Source organism: Cucurbita pepo, chromosome 10 (genome assembly GCF_057944985.1).
Source record: "Cucurbita pepo subsp. pepo isolate OVF chromosome 10, ASM5794498v1, whole genome shotgun sequence".
Taxonomy (NCBI): domain Eukaryota; kingdom Viridiplantae; phylum Streptophyta; class Magnoliopsida; order Cucurbitales; family Cucurbitaceae; genus Cucurbita; species Cucurbita pepo.
In genome coordinates this window covers 2,218,503-2,234,801 of record NC_141807.1, presented here as the reverse complement: position 1 = coordinate 2,234,801, position 16,299 = coordinate 2,218,503, and the positions used below count along the sequence as shown (strand labels likewise).

At 36.1% G+C, this 16,299-nt stretch overlaps 3 protein-coding genes across 5 annotated transcripts; 1 reads left to right on the top strand and 2 right to left on the bottom strand.

Annotated features, from left to right (window-relative positions):
* Positions 1-258: 258 nt before the first annotated feature.
* Positions 259-3,837, bottom strand: LOC111804571 (shikimate kinase 1, chloroplastic). Of its 2 annotated transcripts, none has more exons than XM_023689426.2 (11): positions 3,529-3,837; positions 3,098-3,393; positions 2,528-2,583; positions 2,339-2,393; positions 2,185-2,257; positions 1,779-1,866; positions 1,323-1,405; positions 1,106-1,235; positions 880-958; positions 651-715; positions 259-530 (listed from the first exon to the last, which is right to left on the bottom strand). In XM_023689426.2, the coding sequence occupies exons 2-11, from the start codon at positions 3,312-3,314 to the stop codon at positions 474-476; spliced, it is 903 nt and encodes a 300-aa protein (XP_023545194.2). In that variant the 5' UTR covers positions 3,315-3,393; positions 3,529-3,837; the 3' UTR covers positions 259-473. The 2 variants fall into 2 exon arrangements, with proteins under 2 accessions (XP_023545194.2, XP_023545195.2); XM_023689427.2 differs by having other exon boundaries at positions 3,098-3,386.
* Positions 3,838-5,070: 1,233 nt separating this feature from the next.
* Positions 5,071-9,716, bottom strand: LOC111804467 (sorbin/SH3 domain protein). The gene is made up of 3 exons (XM_023689273.2): positions 9,516-9,716; positions 8,066-8,308; positions 5,071-5,327 (listed from the first exon to the last, which is right to left on the bottom strand). Exons 1-3 carry the CDS (start codon positions 9,531-9,533, stop codon positions 5,280-5,282), a joined length of 309 nt encoding a protein of 102 aa, XP_023545041.1. The 5' UTR covers positions 9,534-9,716; the 3' UTR covers positions 5,071-5,279.
* A 1,467-nt stretch (positions 9,717-11,183) lies between these two features.
* On the top strand, positions 11,184-15,818 carry LOC111803793 (ABC transporter F family member 5). Of its 2 annotated transcripts, none has more exons than XM_023688347.2 (9): positions 11,184-12,223; positions 12,412-12,753; positions 13,292-13,432; positions 13,541-13,720; positions 13,877-14,032; positions 14,490-14,591; positions 14,680-14,808; positions 15,253-15,357; positions 15,523-15,818. In XM_023688347.2, the coding sequence occupies exons 1-9, from the start codon at positions 11,342-11,344 to the stop codon at positions 15,616-15,618; spliced, it is 2,133 nt and encodes a 710-aa protein (XP_023544115.2). In that variant the 5' UTR covers positions 11,184-11,341; the 3' UTR covers positions 15,619-15,818. The 2 variants fall into 2 exon arrangements, with proteins under 2 accessions (XP_023544115.2, XP_023544116.2); XM_023688348.2 differs by having other exon boundaries at positions 11,185-12,223; positions 13,544-13,720.
* Positions 15,819-16,299: the final 481 nt, after the last annotated feature.

Here is a 16,299-nt window from a genome sequence, read left to right as displayed (position 1 = left end):
TGACAAAATTTGATAAATGTTTCAATTTTTCAACTCCAAAGGAAATCCACATGCATACGATTAAAATGACACTTTTTAATACAATAAAAACAAAATTGCCAACAAGATGTTATATTTTTAAATTTTGTTCTTATTTCAAACGCAATGGACCATACAAACATACAAAAATAAAATGGTGATCAAACAATGATGCTTATTTCAGATGCAATGGAATATTATACATGCATACAAAAATATGATGATAATCAAACAACAATCTACAAATAATGCAATAGTCATACATACTATGTGCATGTACACACAAGTCTTATTGACCACAAAATTTACAGAGAGATACACTTACTAACATCGACATAGATCATCAAGTTCAACGAAGTACTTACCACCCATATTATACAATTGCCAGGAGTCGAAGCAAGGCTTTCTTCCATGCTTGAGAGGCTTAAAGCTCTGGATATTGAACATTTGCAGTCTTAACTAGTATAATAACCATCTTCCTGTTCTAGGAATGTTTGAATTTGTACGAGCGCCTGGAAAGAATAGACTTAAAATTCAAGCATTTTTTAATATAGAAGATTATCTCTTTATTGAGAGGTCAAATTTCTTAATCAAACATAGCAAGAACAAAGATGAGGCTGAAAGAGAGGAACCTCTAAAGCAATATCTGCAGGCGTCAGATTACATACATCTGAAAACCCCAGCTTGGCTGCAAGACCTGCAAGTTAACAAAAACTTGATATTAAGTTTTAGTCACCTCCTTAACACAGAAGATACAGGAACAATAAACAAACGCTGTAGCTTTATGGATTCCAACGCGAAGTTTGTTACTTCTATATTTCCAGAATGACAAAGTAGTATCAAGATTTATTTATTTCATACTTCCTAGACAAACTTTGGCATTGGCGTTGGTATATGCATCACCCCTCTCCTCCTGAAGAATTGACAATCGCCTGAAAGCCTGAATGAGAATCAGCAGATTAAAAGATGTGCTAGGATCAAGCATCACGAGTTCGACACCAAAAAGCAACATCCCTAATAAACCCTTGATAAGGAAGAGTAAATAGTTTATGGATAAATGTTTCCCTCACAGAGAATGATTCACCACCTTTGTGTAGGCATTGCCTGACTCATGGTGCAAGAGGGGGCGGGAGTCGATACCCACTGCAGCAATTCTTTTTGCCAAGGCTTCCAGCGGCACATCTAGCCAGATGCTAATCCCCTTCTGCATATATTTCCTACAATCAAATAGGACAAGTCTCACTTAACAAAAAAAACAGAGAACCAAATAACAATTAGAAAGTGTGAGTGTCCAAACAAATTACCAGTTAATAGGCCGAACAACAATACCTCCACCAGTGGAAATAACAAACCCGTGCATCAATGATAGTTTTCTCAATACCTCAGTCTAACAGAAAAATCACTGTCACTAACTTTGATCGGCTATAACAGCTTAGAGTTGCAAAACATTTTACTTAGCTGCTTAAAACCATAGCAATAGTAACAACCTAATTGAAAAAATTCATCAGGCTTTCTGGATATCCCCAATTATAAATCCAGATCCCTTTCAATTTCTATAAAAGCAGAAGGAAAATCACATTGCTGACATTTGCCCCTTCCAACATCTTAAGAAAATTAAAAATATTCACTTCAATGAAAATGATCATGGTAGCATTGTGCTTCCCACATTACACTCGGTTCATAAAAACATCAATACAGTAGATAGTAATAACCGTCCTCTTCACAGATGCGAAGGATGGTCCAATTGCAGGTTAACTAACCTCCTTATCTCTGAAAAAGCCTTCGCCATGAAGCTTGAAAATTTCTGCCACTGAAGTTCCACCAACTTCTTGCTCCACCAATGTATCACTGATCCAGATATGTAATGCATAATTAATACAAAAGCAAGTAACTTGCATTGACATACTTGTGCTAAAAAATGGATGCAAATTACGAATGCCATAATTTTCTGTCAGAAAGCATAGTAAAAATCATATATTGCATGTAATATCACTTCAAAACTGTTTTCTATCCAGTTCAGCTTTGTAATAGACCTTCGATGCTGGAATAATGACGTGATGTTGAGGAAATTAGGCACTAATTTTTCTTCTAATATGTTCTTTATTTCCTTGTTTGTAAAAATTCAAACCAAAATCCTGTGCTAGCCATCAATTAAATAACGCAAACCTGTCGGAAAATGTGTAACTCAATTCTTTCGACAAAATCTTGCCTATGGTCGTCTTTCCAGAACCCATCATTCCTGCAAAGGAGCATTCTGATAGATTAGTATCTAAGTAGAAGAGTTGCCAATTATAGTGTGTAAAAAAGAACAGACACTAACCAACTAGATATATGCATCGTCCATTTAGATGGGGCTGGACCTCATGTGACTTGTTCTGCACTTTTTTTTTTTTTTTTTTTTTCAAATTCTAGTTTAGCTTAACATGAATTAGAAAGAAAATCACATATCCCACGTCACAACAACTCTAATTAAGGTTGATGTACACATGCAACAAAAATTCTGCTTGACCTTCAAAAGGAGATCTTTGTCGAAAGGATGAAAGTTTTCAGTTTCCAATGTCAGCCCTACAAAAGGAACATTGAAAGCAATAAGCCAAAGATCAATTGGTTACTCGCAAGCTGTAGACAAGAACAACAACAAAATAATAAAACAAAAGGCATGTTTTAAACTGGGACTACTAGCCTTTCTAATGGCAACAAAGTCACTAATTGTATCATACAAGATAATGTGAAAAAATGTGGATCCGCTCAGCAAGATAATGTGAAAAAATGTTGGATGTTTTAAGAATGTAAAAAAGATCTCTGTTTAAAATTTCAGAAAAACTCCAAATAGCAAAACGCCATTGATGTAGAATTAGACTGCTTCAGACGAATTACTCGATCATACTGCGTAGTTCCTGCTTTCATAACATTCGATTCTTCAGAGAAATGGAAATTAATTTAGGACCGAAAAAGGATGCCAAGGAATTCACCAATCCAAAAAATAAAATAAAATCCGTAGTCCTTACGAAAGGAAGACATGAGGATGAACGACGAAGAAAAACGCACTTTTCTAATCACACTGGAAGTCCAATGTTACCTGAAATATTCTCACGATAGCAGGAGGCCCCAAAAGACACCGTCCTGCATCGATTCGGAAGTCTCAGAGGTTGCTGAAAAGCTGAAACCAGAGGTAGAGGCTTGTGCTGATCAGAAATTGGGTGAAGAAATCGGACCGAACCACTCGGTTTCGTCACAAACATTCCGGAATCAATCCGGATTGATAGATACTGCAAATGTCCTAAGTTGGCCTCCATAGTCCCGCCAAACCACCTCTGTTACTCAGCTAACTTGATTAATCTTTAAAGTCAGAGATCACCAGACACGACCTGAATGCTATGTTGAATAAAGATCACGCGAAGAAATAGACGAGAAAAGAGGGATACGGAGGGAAAAAAATTGAAAGAATCATCAGAATCAAATCAACGGCAATAACAGAAGCATCAAACAGTGAGAAAGCAAGAAAATAACCAGGAAAACAGTTCCTGCTTGTTTCAGACCAAACGAAACTCGTAGGCAGAGTAGAAGTTCAACGATCGCGGCTGAAGGACGATGCAATTTGGGGAGTGAAAAGAATTGAATCCCGAAATCCAATCAACGTCGCGTAACACGGCAGAATCAGAAGAAGGCAGCGGAAAGAAACAGGATTAAGAACGTAAGAAGGAATCCAACTAGCTGGAATCAGAAGCCAGAGCGAATCGAAGCATATATATATATATATATATGTATCTCTGCGGATGAGAAGCTTGAGTGATAAAGCAGAATCCTCAAAACAAAATTTAATAAATAAATAAATAAATTTGTTTACCCTAATCCATGAAATTAAATAAATTTCTATGCTCAAATTAATGATTTTAATTATAAATTTACCGACTTTAAATAATAAATTGTTTTGTTTGGATTTATATTTAAAAAAGGAAGAAGAAAAAGAGAAATGACTGTTAATGATGTGACAGTTTTGTGGATCCGTCGGAAATATTGTGTGTGGGGTTGGTAGGTCGGCCAGTTGGCTTCTCGGGATTAGGTTTCTACACTTTCTGAAACTAGCTTCTAATGCATGACTGACACGTGGCCGAGCACTTTCTTGTTTGGTCCGTATCTCCATCACACCTACCACCGCCTGGCCGCCCCCCAAGTTTTCCACTTTTTTCCACTCCACACCAAAAAAACAAAATTAAAAACCTTTTTTTTTTTCTTTTCATTTATTTATATATTCACATCATTATTCATTGCTCCACAATCCCCAACAAAAAAAAATGATTGAAATTTTAAGGTATTGTCCTCTAAGTTCTAACTGCACAAAATATATACCAAAATTAGTATCGATGATCATTGTGAGTGAGTCACACACCGGTTAATTTAGTGGAAGATCATGAGTTTATAAGTAAGTAATACTATCTCCATTTATTTGAGGCCTTTTAAGAAATTCAAAGCAAAGCCAGGAGAGCTTCCACTCAAATTGGACAATATCATACCATTGTGAAAAGTCGTGATTTCTAACATGGTATCAGAACCTCAATTAAATGGAGGCTTATAGGATACTTTGTAGAGTTGTTGATTCAACACAAAATGAACCTCTTATAAAATTTGTAACTATTAATTAACTACCCCTACAAGAAACTGGTCAAATATTGAATAAAAATGATATTTTTTAAATGGCAATTGGAAGTCATGCATATATTTTCACCTGCATTGTTCTATAAAATCGTAGAACTAAGCACTTCAATTTTACATTTTATGTCTTAAATCAACTTTTCTGTTCATACTAGAGAATGTTATCTCAGATACTTTATCTATAGCTTCCTAACATGTAAGTGACGATTATTGCAGACTTGTGAGGCTAGTTTTCTTTCGTTACTTTTTTTCTCCCTGTTTAAGGCATCGAGCCAAATCACCAAAAGCCAATACTAATATTCACATTGTGCCTACCTTGTTTTTTAATTAATCTATGGACGATTTGAAAGGACTTTCTAAGTACTTAAACATATTTTCTTTTTTGACTTAAAAGAACACTTTTGAGACACTTGTAAAGTTATTTTAATTCAAGGAGGAATTAATGAGACAGTAGCGGCCACAGTCCGGAACAAAGCCATGTTACAAAATCCAAACATATAATACATTTGTTCTAATTCAAATAAAGGGCAGTGAAGATAATCGTACCAAAGCAATAATAAATACAATGACATTTCAACTTACAAGTGGGCTCTTCAAGACTACTCAATTCAAGCTTTCACGCAGCAGTTGAAGCAGCTTAGAATGCTCTTTCTTGTCTGGCAAATCAACAAAAAAGAAAAAAATATACGTGTAAAGAATCATCCAAAAAATAGACACACTTTTGCATACTCGTCCAATTATTTTGTACAATTTAGCTAAGATCTCATACCTAAATAGAACTTAAAAAGAAAGTACATTTGTTCAAACAAGTTTGAACCTCCATATTCAGATTTTGGTAAGAACCCCAATCTCTTGAGCTGGAAGCTTGTCCACCCATTTTACAACTTTATACAAGTTCAATACCGTTGAACTAATCCATGGTTTTACTACAAAATACCCCGAGACAGATTGGGAAAGACCTTCCTTCTTCCTTCCCCTCTTACGCTCACTCTTCTCTGTTGAGAATTATTGGGAGTGAGTCTCACACCAAGTGAGGAATACTATCTCCATTGGTATGAGGCATTTTAGGGAAGCCCAGAGCAAAACCATGAGAGCTTATACTCAAAGTGGATAATATCATACCATTGCAGAGTGTCGTGATTCCTAACGTTCCCCCTAGCTGTCAGTGATACTACAAAAGTACTTCCTTCACTCTGGATAATGTTACCCACTAACCTATCAAGCAAAATGTTAAGAAAAATTTCATGCAATTTATTTAAATTTTACATTTTTACGTGCCAAAAATAAACAAATAGATTTTCAAATTAACTTTCTCAAATCTCAAAACCACCCTGCCAAGCATAACTTACAGAACTTCAATATTAACAAACTCATTTCTTTGCACAATCCAAACATATACATTAGATAGACAGACTTCACAAAGCCATTCGTTTGCAAAGTCAAGACACAAACAACAGTAACATAGACTGAAGTTCTTCAACCCTAGACTTAATAAGCTAAGACAACCAAGCACCCTACACCCTTAAACATTAACTCCGAATGGATCAACAATATCAAGTCCTCCATTTTTTTTTTTTTTTTCATTCATTGATTCATTACAATACCCAAGACCAAAGAAGAGGTTAAACTATGAAACCCGTTATAATATGAACTGAGTTCTTTTTTTTTTTTTTTTTTTTTTTTTTGGTGAAGGGTAATATGAACCAAGTTATTCACTAGTTTGACTAATTTGTAATGCAGATAAAGTTAACATGAAAGCATACTTCTAACCACGTAAAATATCTAAATGCTCAGTCTAATTAAAATCTGAAACATAACTTCAACCGACAATTAAATAAATAGGATCATAAAATGCATTCAATTATTTTCATTCTATATCTGACTAGGCAAGCCAACCAGCATCTCATCTATTTGATTTAGAAGTTGATTTGTCCAAAGCAATTAATGCGGTGCTGTGGTTAACTGTTCTTGTTTAATGCAATAAAACTTATACGAAGCATATACTGAGAGTGATCCAGAAATTATCTGAGTTAAATGTCATATTGTGGCTGACCGTCCAAAATATAATCATCATCCCCTTCAATTAAACCAAGAAATTATATGTGAGACTACACATCTGAAGATCACAGGAAGTCGGTCAACCATAATAGACCAACACACCTGAAAATTTCTCAACCGCCATTTACAGCTAATCTAAAAAGAACTAAACAAAAATCGACATTGACATAAGCTAGAATCTGTCCTTAGTAGGAAAAATGTGCTTTTCTTCACCTTCCCCATATTAAGAAAAGAAAACCTTTCTGGCCGTTCCTTAATATGAGATAGGATTTATTCCCCCGATTTCAATCTTTGAGAGATGTGGCAACATACACCACATGAATGCACACAACTAATATTTTTTCTAGTGGGCTAGGTGTGAAGGGGACCCCGCCCCAAACTTGTTTCCACCAATAACTTTAAGTCAACATCTCACCTCATTCTAATTGAACAATACACACTGCCTGCATAAAATCTAAACGATGCACAAGACTCACGACCTGTAAGTTTATTAGTTTTTTATGTATGCTAATGGATCATCTAAGATTCCCCTTCAACTGGACTGACACGATGAAAAAATGCATTCAGCTTCTTAAACAATTTATTTATCTTTTTCCAATCATCCATAAGTTTTATCACTCTTGTTTAAATTTTATGCCCTGAAACAAGGCATAGAATGTAACATTACGGACATGATTAACATTAACAAATAGTAGATGAGAGTTCTCTTCTAAAACACTGCAGCTTGTTTGATCTAGTTTCTATGCAGACATCAATGTACGTTTCACGTCACCAATATAAGAGATAACCTCTAAGTAATTCAAACAGTAACACCAATGGTTAACCCTGGAAATTAAACAAAGAACCAAGTTGACTAAATTCAAAGCCACGATCCTATGGATAGGAAGAGTTGTGATCTTCAAAAAAATATATAAGACTGAAAATATGACTGGTATCTGAGATCTTTTTTCAATATATATATGTAACTAACATTTACCACATCCTAGAGCACTTAGGTAGGAGATCTAATATTAAAACTTTCATTGGCCTATTCATCATAAAATTAGATGACACTTTCGGAAAGTATTCCTATGGACATTGTGACTTTTAGGTTTGTATTGATTTTTCCACAATCAATAGTTGTGCCCACAAGTTAATAAATAATAGCAGGCAGCATGGACCCACAAGTTTGATAAAGAACTTTCCAGGCACATACAACACATTGATATAACCCAACCCAAGCCAACAAATTCTTGAGTTGTCCAAACGGTATTTGTTTAGAAGAACATGCAAGTCCCTATCAGACAATCAAAAAGTTACGAATATCAAATCTAGGGAGGAGAAGTGAGAATCTTACTGGTGGAGAATGATGACTCTGATGATAGGGGTGATGGTTATCAGTTGGGAAAGAGTTCGTTGTGGTTGGAGGCGCAGCTGAGGCAATGAGCTCCTCTTCATTTCCAAGACTCGCTCGAGACACGTCTCTCTTGTTCTGTTTCCTATTTTCCCTAATTTTTGAGAAATCAAGAGAGTAGTCAGGCATCTGTCCCTTCTGGTCCCAATCTCCAAACTGTGGCACTGAAAGCCATGGAGCAGTTTTCTGTAGAAAATAAAAAGGAACGTATCTTTAAGTTGAAGCCAAGAATGTAAGTTACATTTAAGAATTAAATTATTAAAACAACATCAATTAAAAACTCTAAAGCTTTTCAATTTTCTAAAACTAACATATTTATTGTCAGCTAGCACACGCCATATCAGAGATTTGCACAGTAACCTCACCTTGTCTAATTTATTACTCGTCTTTCATTAGTATTCACACAAGAACATGCGCATATAGGAAACTGACCATTATAGGCTTTGTTTTAATCTATTCCCAAGTTTCCATCTTATTCGAGCCAAAAAGTAAGTTTCTCTTATAAATCAAATAACTATACGATTCATTATATGTGGAGAGTATTTAATTGGATAAGTTTTTCCACTTCAAGGTCAGTGACAGCAATTTCTCTGAAATTTTATTTTTCAGTCTTCAGAACATGCTAAAATATATATAAATAAATAAACAAAAAGTCAATGGTCGAAATAGAAGAGCAACTGAAGGAAACCTATCGGCTAAAGCGTTGAAATTATGGAACCATAGGAAAATAATTGGCAAGAGGATGGAAGAAAAAGTTGACAGGTTTGACTGCTTCCCAGCTTAGAAAAAGTAACATGATTGCCTCCGTGAATTAATCATAAACAGTTAAAAAGCAAAAGCGTATCGCTAATTTCTCCCGTGACAAAATAAAGACGTCAAAATCCAACCAAGCTAGAGAACTAATCAAATTACGTTTCGGAAATTTAAAAGCAATGTGAGAAATTTCGACCGGAAAAGGTGGAAAGATAAGGAAAAAGAAAAAGAAAATCTCAAATTTCAAAGAGGAAAATGGTAATACCAGTGCATGTGCAAGATGAAATGCCACGAAAACAGCGATGATTCCGCTCAAAAGAACGAATAAGAGAGCAACGTTTTACTCACAGTTTGACCAAAAAAAACTTATTAATAATAACGAAATTCTAATGCTTCTACGATTGTTTTCATTAGGCGAGGTCAAACACCAAAGAGACGACAATCTCACCTCTTCAAGAGTCCCGCTAAACATTTCAACTCAGATCAAGAAATTTATGCATTTCCTCTCTATCACTAGCAAAGAACGAAAAGTACACAACGAAACCCTACGCTTCTCAACGGAAACAAATATCCAAAAAAAAAAAAACAGAGCAAGAAAATCAAACAAGCAGCAAGGCGAAAAAACAGAGAAAAAAACGACCTCCTTCCGATCGTCCATGGTATCGACTGCAAATTCTCACTTCACAACACAGCAAAGAACGCCGGACGAGAAGACGCTTCCAGCTGCAAGAGGAGAGTTCGAGTTCTGTACTCTGCAAAGAGGATTGCGAGTGAAAGCTTAGAGCAGAAGCGAAGAAGAATCACCGGGCAAGAACACAAAAGAAATAAAAAGAAAAAGAGTGGAAGCCTGTGTTGAGTCTTTATAGGTCCTCTGAATAGACGATAGTGGGGCTCTCGCGTGCGCAATATTACGATTATACCACTCGAGCTGTTTCAGTGTGGCCATCGCTGGCTCTCAGGCTTTTACAGTTGTATGTTTAGCCGCACACGGAATAAAATATACATTTATCATGCCGCTTACGCGGCTTACGTGGATTGGATCATTGATCTTATCCCGAACGACGACGTTTCTTCCTACCTTGTATTACCCAAAAAAAAAAAAAAACCTCTTAATTTTCCTTCATTTAAAAAATATTCCTATTTTTTTAAAATAAGGAAGAGGTATTATTTTGTAATTTAACTAATAAAATAATACTTTAAGTATAATAGTAATATAATAAATTTTCCACGCCGTTATAAAGAATGTTTCGTTTTCACTCCTAGCCGATGTGGAATTTCACAATCCACCCCCATTTGGGGCTCAACGTCCTCGCCAACATTCATTCCCTTCTCCAATCAATGTGGGATCCCCACAATCCACCCCCTTTACAGCTCAACGTCCTTTTTGGTACACCGCCTTGTGTCCACTCCTTTCGAGGCTTAGCCTCCTTATTAGTCATCGCCCGATGTCTGACTCTGATACCATTTGTAACAGCTTAAGGCCACCGCTAGTAGATATTATCATATTTGAGTTTTTCCTTTTAAGCTTTCCCTCAATATTTTTAAAACGCTCATTTTTCTCTCCAACCAATGTAGAATCTCAAAGTCCATTTGTTACTCAAACTCGACCCATTCTACCCTATTTTCAATTGAAGATAGGAAGGTTTCATCACAATAATTTTTTAACTAAAAATTCAACCTAAAGTAATGTTTTTTATTAACCAAATTTAGACTAAGATTGAAATTTTATTTATTTTGTTTGTTTCAAGGTGGGAATAGTATGCATATGAAGATTACTAATCAAAGAAAGAAACAAAAAAATCAAGCCGTCAGTAAAGCAAGATACGTGGACAGCAGAGACCCACGAATAAGGTAACACGTGGCGGAACTTCACTGGATGACGTGGACCACGGGAAAGCTTCCTAGCGCCACGGGCACCACAAATCTCATATTTGACGAATTGGGCTTTATCTCTACCGCGGGCCACAAAAATGCAATCCTCATCATCTATATTTAAAAACATTCTAATTAATATTATTTATAAAGTGGAATTTTAATCCATAAAAATAATCTCAATTATCAATAATCTTTTTAATAAATATCAGATTTTTGTATTATAAAGAATTAGAATATAGGAAATTAAAGTATTTAGTGGATAGGTAAAGAAAATATTTAATAAAATATTGTACTAATTTTATATTTTTTTGGAAATAAATTAAGTTTATATTAGTATTTATTAAAATTTAGAAAAAGAAATATGAATGAATATCCTTATTTAAAAAAAAAAAAATTATGGAAAAAAAATTAAAATGAAAGTCCAATATCTGGTGAACCGTGGGCTGAATCCTGTTCTCAGTTTGCCATTGAAGGAGCTCGCGCTTCCTTTCCTTATCGCAATCTCCTTTGAGTTGCGAGTTCCTTCGATTCACGAGCCGCGGTTTCTTCTATTTCATCTGTATTTCTTGCTGTTTCTTTGATTTCTCAGACATGGACTTGACTATCAAGCTTCATCATCTTCACCTCCGCCCGAGCTTTCTCACCGGCTCACCTCTGTTGGATTCTCGGAAGACTGTATTTGGGGCTTGTCAGGTTTCGAATCGAACGGCTGTTCAATCCATTGGAGGTAACTTCAAATGTATTAGAGCTAGTAGTTTGCCCAATCCTAGAAGAGCGAATTCTAGAGTGGAAGCAGTGGCCGTAGAAGCATCGGTTGCGGAAACTTCGACCAAAGAGGATATTGAATCTTTGTTTTCCAGCGACTCTGCGGATGGATTTGAAGGTAAACGTGTATTTAAACAGTCAAATGCTGGCGATTCTCGAATTTCGTCAGGTGTGAAGCTTGAAAATGTGAGTAAGAGCTATAAGGGAGCGACGGTATTGAAGAACGTGAGTTGGGAAGTTAAAAAAGGTGAAAAAGTTGGTTTGGTTGGTGTAAATGGTGCAGGGAAAACGACGCAAATGCGGATTATTGCCGGTCTCGAAGAGCCTGATTCAGGGAATGTGATAAAGGCGAAGGCAAATATGAAAATTGCATTTCTGAGCCAAGAATTTGAGGTTTCGTTGAGCAGGACAGTGAAGGAGGAGTTTTTGAGTGCATTCAAAGAGGAAATGGAGATAGCAACAAGGTTGGAGAAGGTTCAGAAGGCTTTGGAAACTGCAGTGGAAGATTTGCAGTTGATGGGTAGGCTACTGGATGAGTTTGATTTGCTTCAGCGGCGAGCACAAGCAGTTGACCTAGACGAAGTGGATGTTAAGGTCAGTAAGCTGATGCCGGAACTTGGATTTTCTGAGGAGGACTCAGACAGGTTGGTGGCATCTTTTAGTGGGGGATGGCAGATGAGAATGTCGCTTGGGAAGATCTTACTTCAGGTATATTCACATGGTAGATCATAATCTAACATTATAAAACTAATTCTTGCTTATCGTTGACCGTTTGTTTAAATTTTCCAATTGACAAAGCACCTTATTTAGTGCACTATTTTATACCTGTTGTTGGTTATGATATGTCCAAGTTTGGCCATATACCCAGTGAGTTATAATCTTATGCTCCTCTGCAGGAGCCTGATTTGTTACTATTGGATGAGCCTACGAATCATCTTGATCTTGACACTATAGAGTGGCTTGAGGGTTATCTCAACAAGCAGGATGTGCCAATGGTTATCATTTCACATGACAGAGCTTTTCTGGATCAGCTGTGTACAAAAATAGTTGAAACTGATATGGGTGTATCGAGAACATATGAGGGAAATTATTCACAATATGTCATTTCAAAGGCTGAATGGATTGAAGCTCAAAATGCAGCGTGGGAGAAGCAGCAGAAGGAAATTGAACACACAAAAGACTTGATAAGTCGGCTAGGTGCTGGTGCAAATTCCGGTCGTGCTTCCACAGCTGAAAAGGTACATAAACATCTTCCACTTTTAGGTATAAATGTGATAAGATAAGAAACCATGCCAACAGGTTATGTGTATCAGGTGAAATTATGTTCTTAACAACTTGTTCATTATTAGTAGGCACCATTTGAGGTACCCTGTCCTGAAACTTTCTTGCAACAACCTACAAATTTCTTCTTTCCTGCATGAGCTCTGCATGTCTTCTTTTACGCAAATATATAAGACGTTATGTACTTGAAGCATGCCAATTAACTGGAAATTTTGTCCCCTAAAATCACATATCATGTTCATCATACTTTCTTAAATGTATGCATAGTTTCCATGAGCTTATTACTTGCTCAAATGAACCTGCATGTTTCTTGCTTTCTTCCTCTTCTTCAAGATACCACTAAAAAGAGTTCATTTGCTTCAATTTTGCACCTTCCACTGTGCGGGAGTCTTAATATATCTATGCTGGGTGGGCCAAATTCTACTTGCAGCAACCTTATATATTCTCCTAACAGCACTCTACTGTTCTCTCTCTCACTCTCTTTCTTAACAACAGAAATTGGAGAGGCTTCAAGAAGAGGACCTTGTAGAAAAGCCATTTCAAAGGAAACAAATGAAGATTAGATTCCCTGAGCGTGGGCAGAGTGGGAGATCTGTTGTAGCTATAAAAAATTTGGAATTTGGCTTTGAAGATAAGGTGAGTTAATGAAGTTTTATAAATATTAATGAGGCTTCAGGGTGATTGGGTATTTTTCAATTTAATATTCTTCATATTCATATATAATTTTTGGTTTTGGTGTGGCAGCAGTTGTTCAGTAAAGCAAACCTTATCATTGAAAGGGGTGAGAAGATTGCCATTCTTGGCCCAAATGGATGTGGAAAAAGTACACTACTAAAATTAATAATGGGTTTGGAAAAGCCAAAAGGAGGTGAAGTTCTGCTTGGGGAGCACAACGTGTTGCCTAACTATTTTGAACAAAATCAGGTATGCTTCAGTTAGTCGTACATCACACCTATTGATCTATAATTACCACGTTTCTCATTTTCAATGGTTACATCTAATATTGTAGGCAGACCTTTTTATGCCGATTAATAGTTTAGAAAATGTATTGCCGATTAAATTGTTTGTACTCTTGTTCAGGCTGAGGCACTTGATCTGGATAAGACAGTGCTCGAGACAGTAGAGGAAGTTGCTGAAGACTGGAGAGTTGATGACATAAAAGGTCTCCTCGGGCGCTGTAACTTTAAAACTGAGATGCTCGATAGGAAGGTTTCATTTTTGAGTGGTGGGGAGAAGGTAATTTTAAATTACCTACTATCCTTGAGATTAATTTTATTTTCTCAGCACATTGTGAAGACTCAAAATTTATATATTCTATGATTATATTTCGCCCTCTTTCCCGTTTCTAATTGTGATGTCTAGATTATAGTTTTGGGGCAACCGGCTTTACATGTTACTTACATATATCTACCTCAATAATTAGCTGAAGCTCTTAGAGTTAGATGCATATAAATATTAATTTGAACTGCAAGTGCTTTGAGCCTGTCTTTCATGAAAACATTTTAGAACACGAAAATATAGTTTATTAGTGTATATTTACTGTGTCTATGTCCAAGAACTTTCTTGTAGGAAAATCAAACACAGTTTTTGCCAGTTTGTGCCTGTGCTTGTACTTATTCTTTTGGCATGTATACCTGTATTATTTGAGTTAGGTGTGGCACAAAATTTAAATATCTATACTCTGTTTTTACAGGCACGCCTTGCATTTTGTAAGTTCATGGTAAAACCATCAACGTTGTTGGTGTTGGATGAACCTACAAATCACTTGGATATACCTTCAAAAGAGATGCTCGAGGTTCATTTTCTTTTTTAATTTAATATTAGTGTATCTGACTGACCGTACACTTGAAACATCATAATCAATTGTCTGAATATCTTATCAGGAGGCAATAAATGAATACCGTGGCACTGTCATCACTGTTTCTCATGATCGATACTTTATAAAGCAAATTGTAAATAGAGTCATTGAAGTTAAAGACGGCAATTTACAGGATTATGCGGGTGACTACAATGTAAGGCTGCTTAGACTCTTCGCTTCTTTATCATTTAGTGTTCCAGATCTTGGTTCTTGGGGTTCAAATTGCCCTGTATCTATTTTATGAAAATTTGCTCCCGAGATTAAAGAAAGATTTTTATCTGAACCCCATGGTGAAATCAATATCTCTTGAGACTTAAATCGACGTTCCTCCAAAATATTGCATTCATTGGGATTGATATGAATGCATTCATTGGGATTGATATGAATGATTTCATCCAAAACCTCTTTTGCCAAAATTTCTCCTCCATTTCTCTATCCATAGTAGATTTCACATGAATTTCTCCATCAATTACTTCTTCATGTCGTGAAATTGTTTATACCAGATCCTTATTATGCATTTTGTGGAAATGCAGCCGTTGGTACAGTTATGAATTATGTCAGTAGGTTCTTACTCGATGCTCTTTGTGGTTTATAACAGTATTATCTGGAAAAGAATCTGGATGCCAGGGAAAGAGAGCTAGAACGTGAGGCAGAGCTTGAAGGAAAGGCTCCTAAGCTTAAAGCCAAATCCAAGATGTCTAAGGTACAGTAATATAGGAATTATAACAAAGGTGTATGGTATTTAAATCCTGGATATCACAGTGCCATCTGAAATCGTTTTTAGAACATATGGATATGATTATGGTGGTTTCAGTTCACAGTGAATGCTAAGGCTAATTTACTTCCCTCATCTCTGATCATTCTACAGGCCGAGAAGGAAGCACGGAAGAAACAGAAGATTCAGTCATTTCAGCAAGCGAAAGCTAAATCAAAAGGACAAAAGAATTCCAAGAGATGGAACTGAGTGAGACCTTTTAAACTCTCATTGAACGTTATTATTGAAATTACTGAGATGCTAATAGAAACTAGGAAGCCTAGGAGGTATAGCACATTGGGAGCCAGATTCCTCACCTTGTCTATAATGTATAAAAGAATCATAAGCCCTTTATTTAGAATGCTGTAATGGAAAATCTTATCCTGTTATTTCATGGTGTTACATGCATACATACTGTTCTTATTTATCTTCTTCTCCCCTCCCAATGGCATAAGACTTAATTTCAGTGCTGGGTTTGACTGACTTTTGAAATACCGAAAAGCACTTTTAGGATTCAAATCTACCCGAATGAAGGGGATATTATGATCCTAACCAAACTTCTCATACTTACAAAAGACTATTTTTCAAGTAAATTGTTGAAGTTCCCGCCTTGAAAAATAGCCTGGGGATCTACCAATGTTACTACCAAGCTCATCGCAAGCAAGGGATGACAATTTAAAAAATAAATAAAAATAGGACATTTGTTTAGTAGATTTAAAAGATAAGATATTCGTGGAGGATAAGAGTATGGGAACTTGTGAGGAAGCTTTTGGCTCTATTTTGGGGACTATGTGGCCCTCCAACTTCCTCTAAGGACTAGCTTTTTTTTCTTTTCATTTCATTTCATCTTAGACAATTAAATCCACCATACCATCGACAATAAATATAAGA

Excerpts from the sequence above, each read along its gene's own strand:
- LOC111804571 (XM_023689426.2), bottom strand. The coding sequence starts at position 3,314 with ATGGAGGCCAACTTAGGACATTTGCAGTATCTATCAATCCGGATTGAT. Across the intron at positions 959-1,105 it reads CAGGCAATGCCTACACAAAG|GCTTTCAGGCGATTGTCAAT; the intron begins GTGGTGAATCAT and ends ATTCTCATTCAG. Across the intron at positions 716-879 it reads TGCCAAAGTTTGTCTAGGAA|GTCTTGCAGCCAAGCTGGGG; the intron begins GTATGAAATAAA and ends GTTAACTTGCAG.
- LOC111804467 (XM_023689273.2), bottom strand. Across the intron at positions 5,328-8,065 it reads AGAGTCATCATTCTCCACCA|ACAAGAAAGAGCATTCTAAG; the intron begins GTAAGATTCTCA and ends TTGATTTGCCAG.
- LOC111803793 (XM_023688347.2), top strand. The coding sequence starts at position 11,342 with ATGGACTTGACTATCAAGCTTCATCATCTTCACCTCCGCCCGAGCTTT. Across the intron at positions 12,224-12,411 it reads TTGGGAAGATCTTACTTCAG|GAGCCTGATTTGTTACTATT; the intron begins GTATATTCACAT and ends GCTCCTCTGCAG. Across the intron at positions 14,809-15,252 it reads ATTATGCGGGTGACTACAAT|TATTATCTGGAAAAGAATCT; the intron begins GTAAGGCTGCTT and ends GGTTTATAACAG.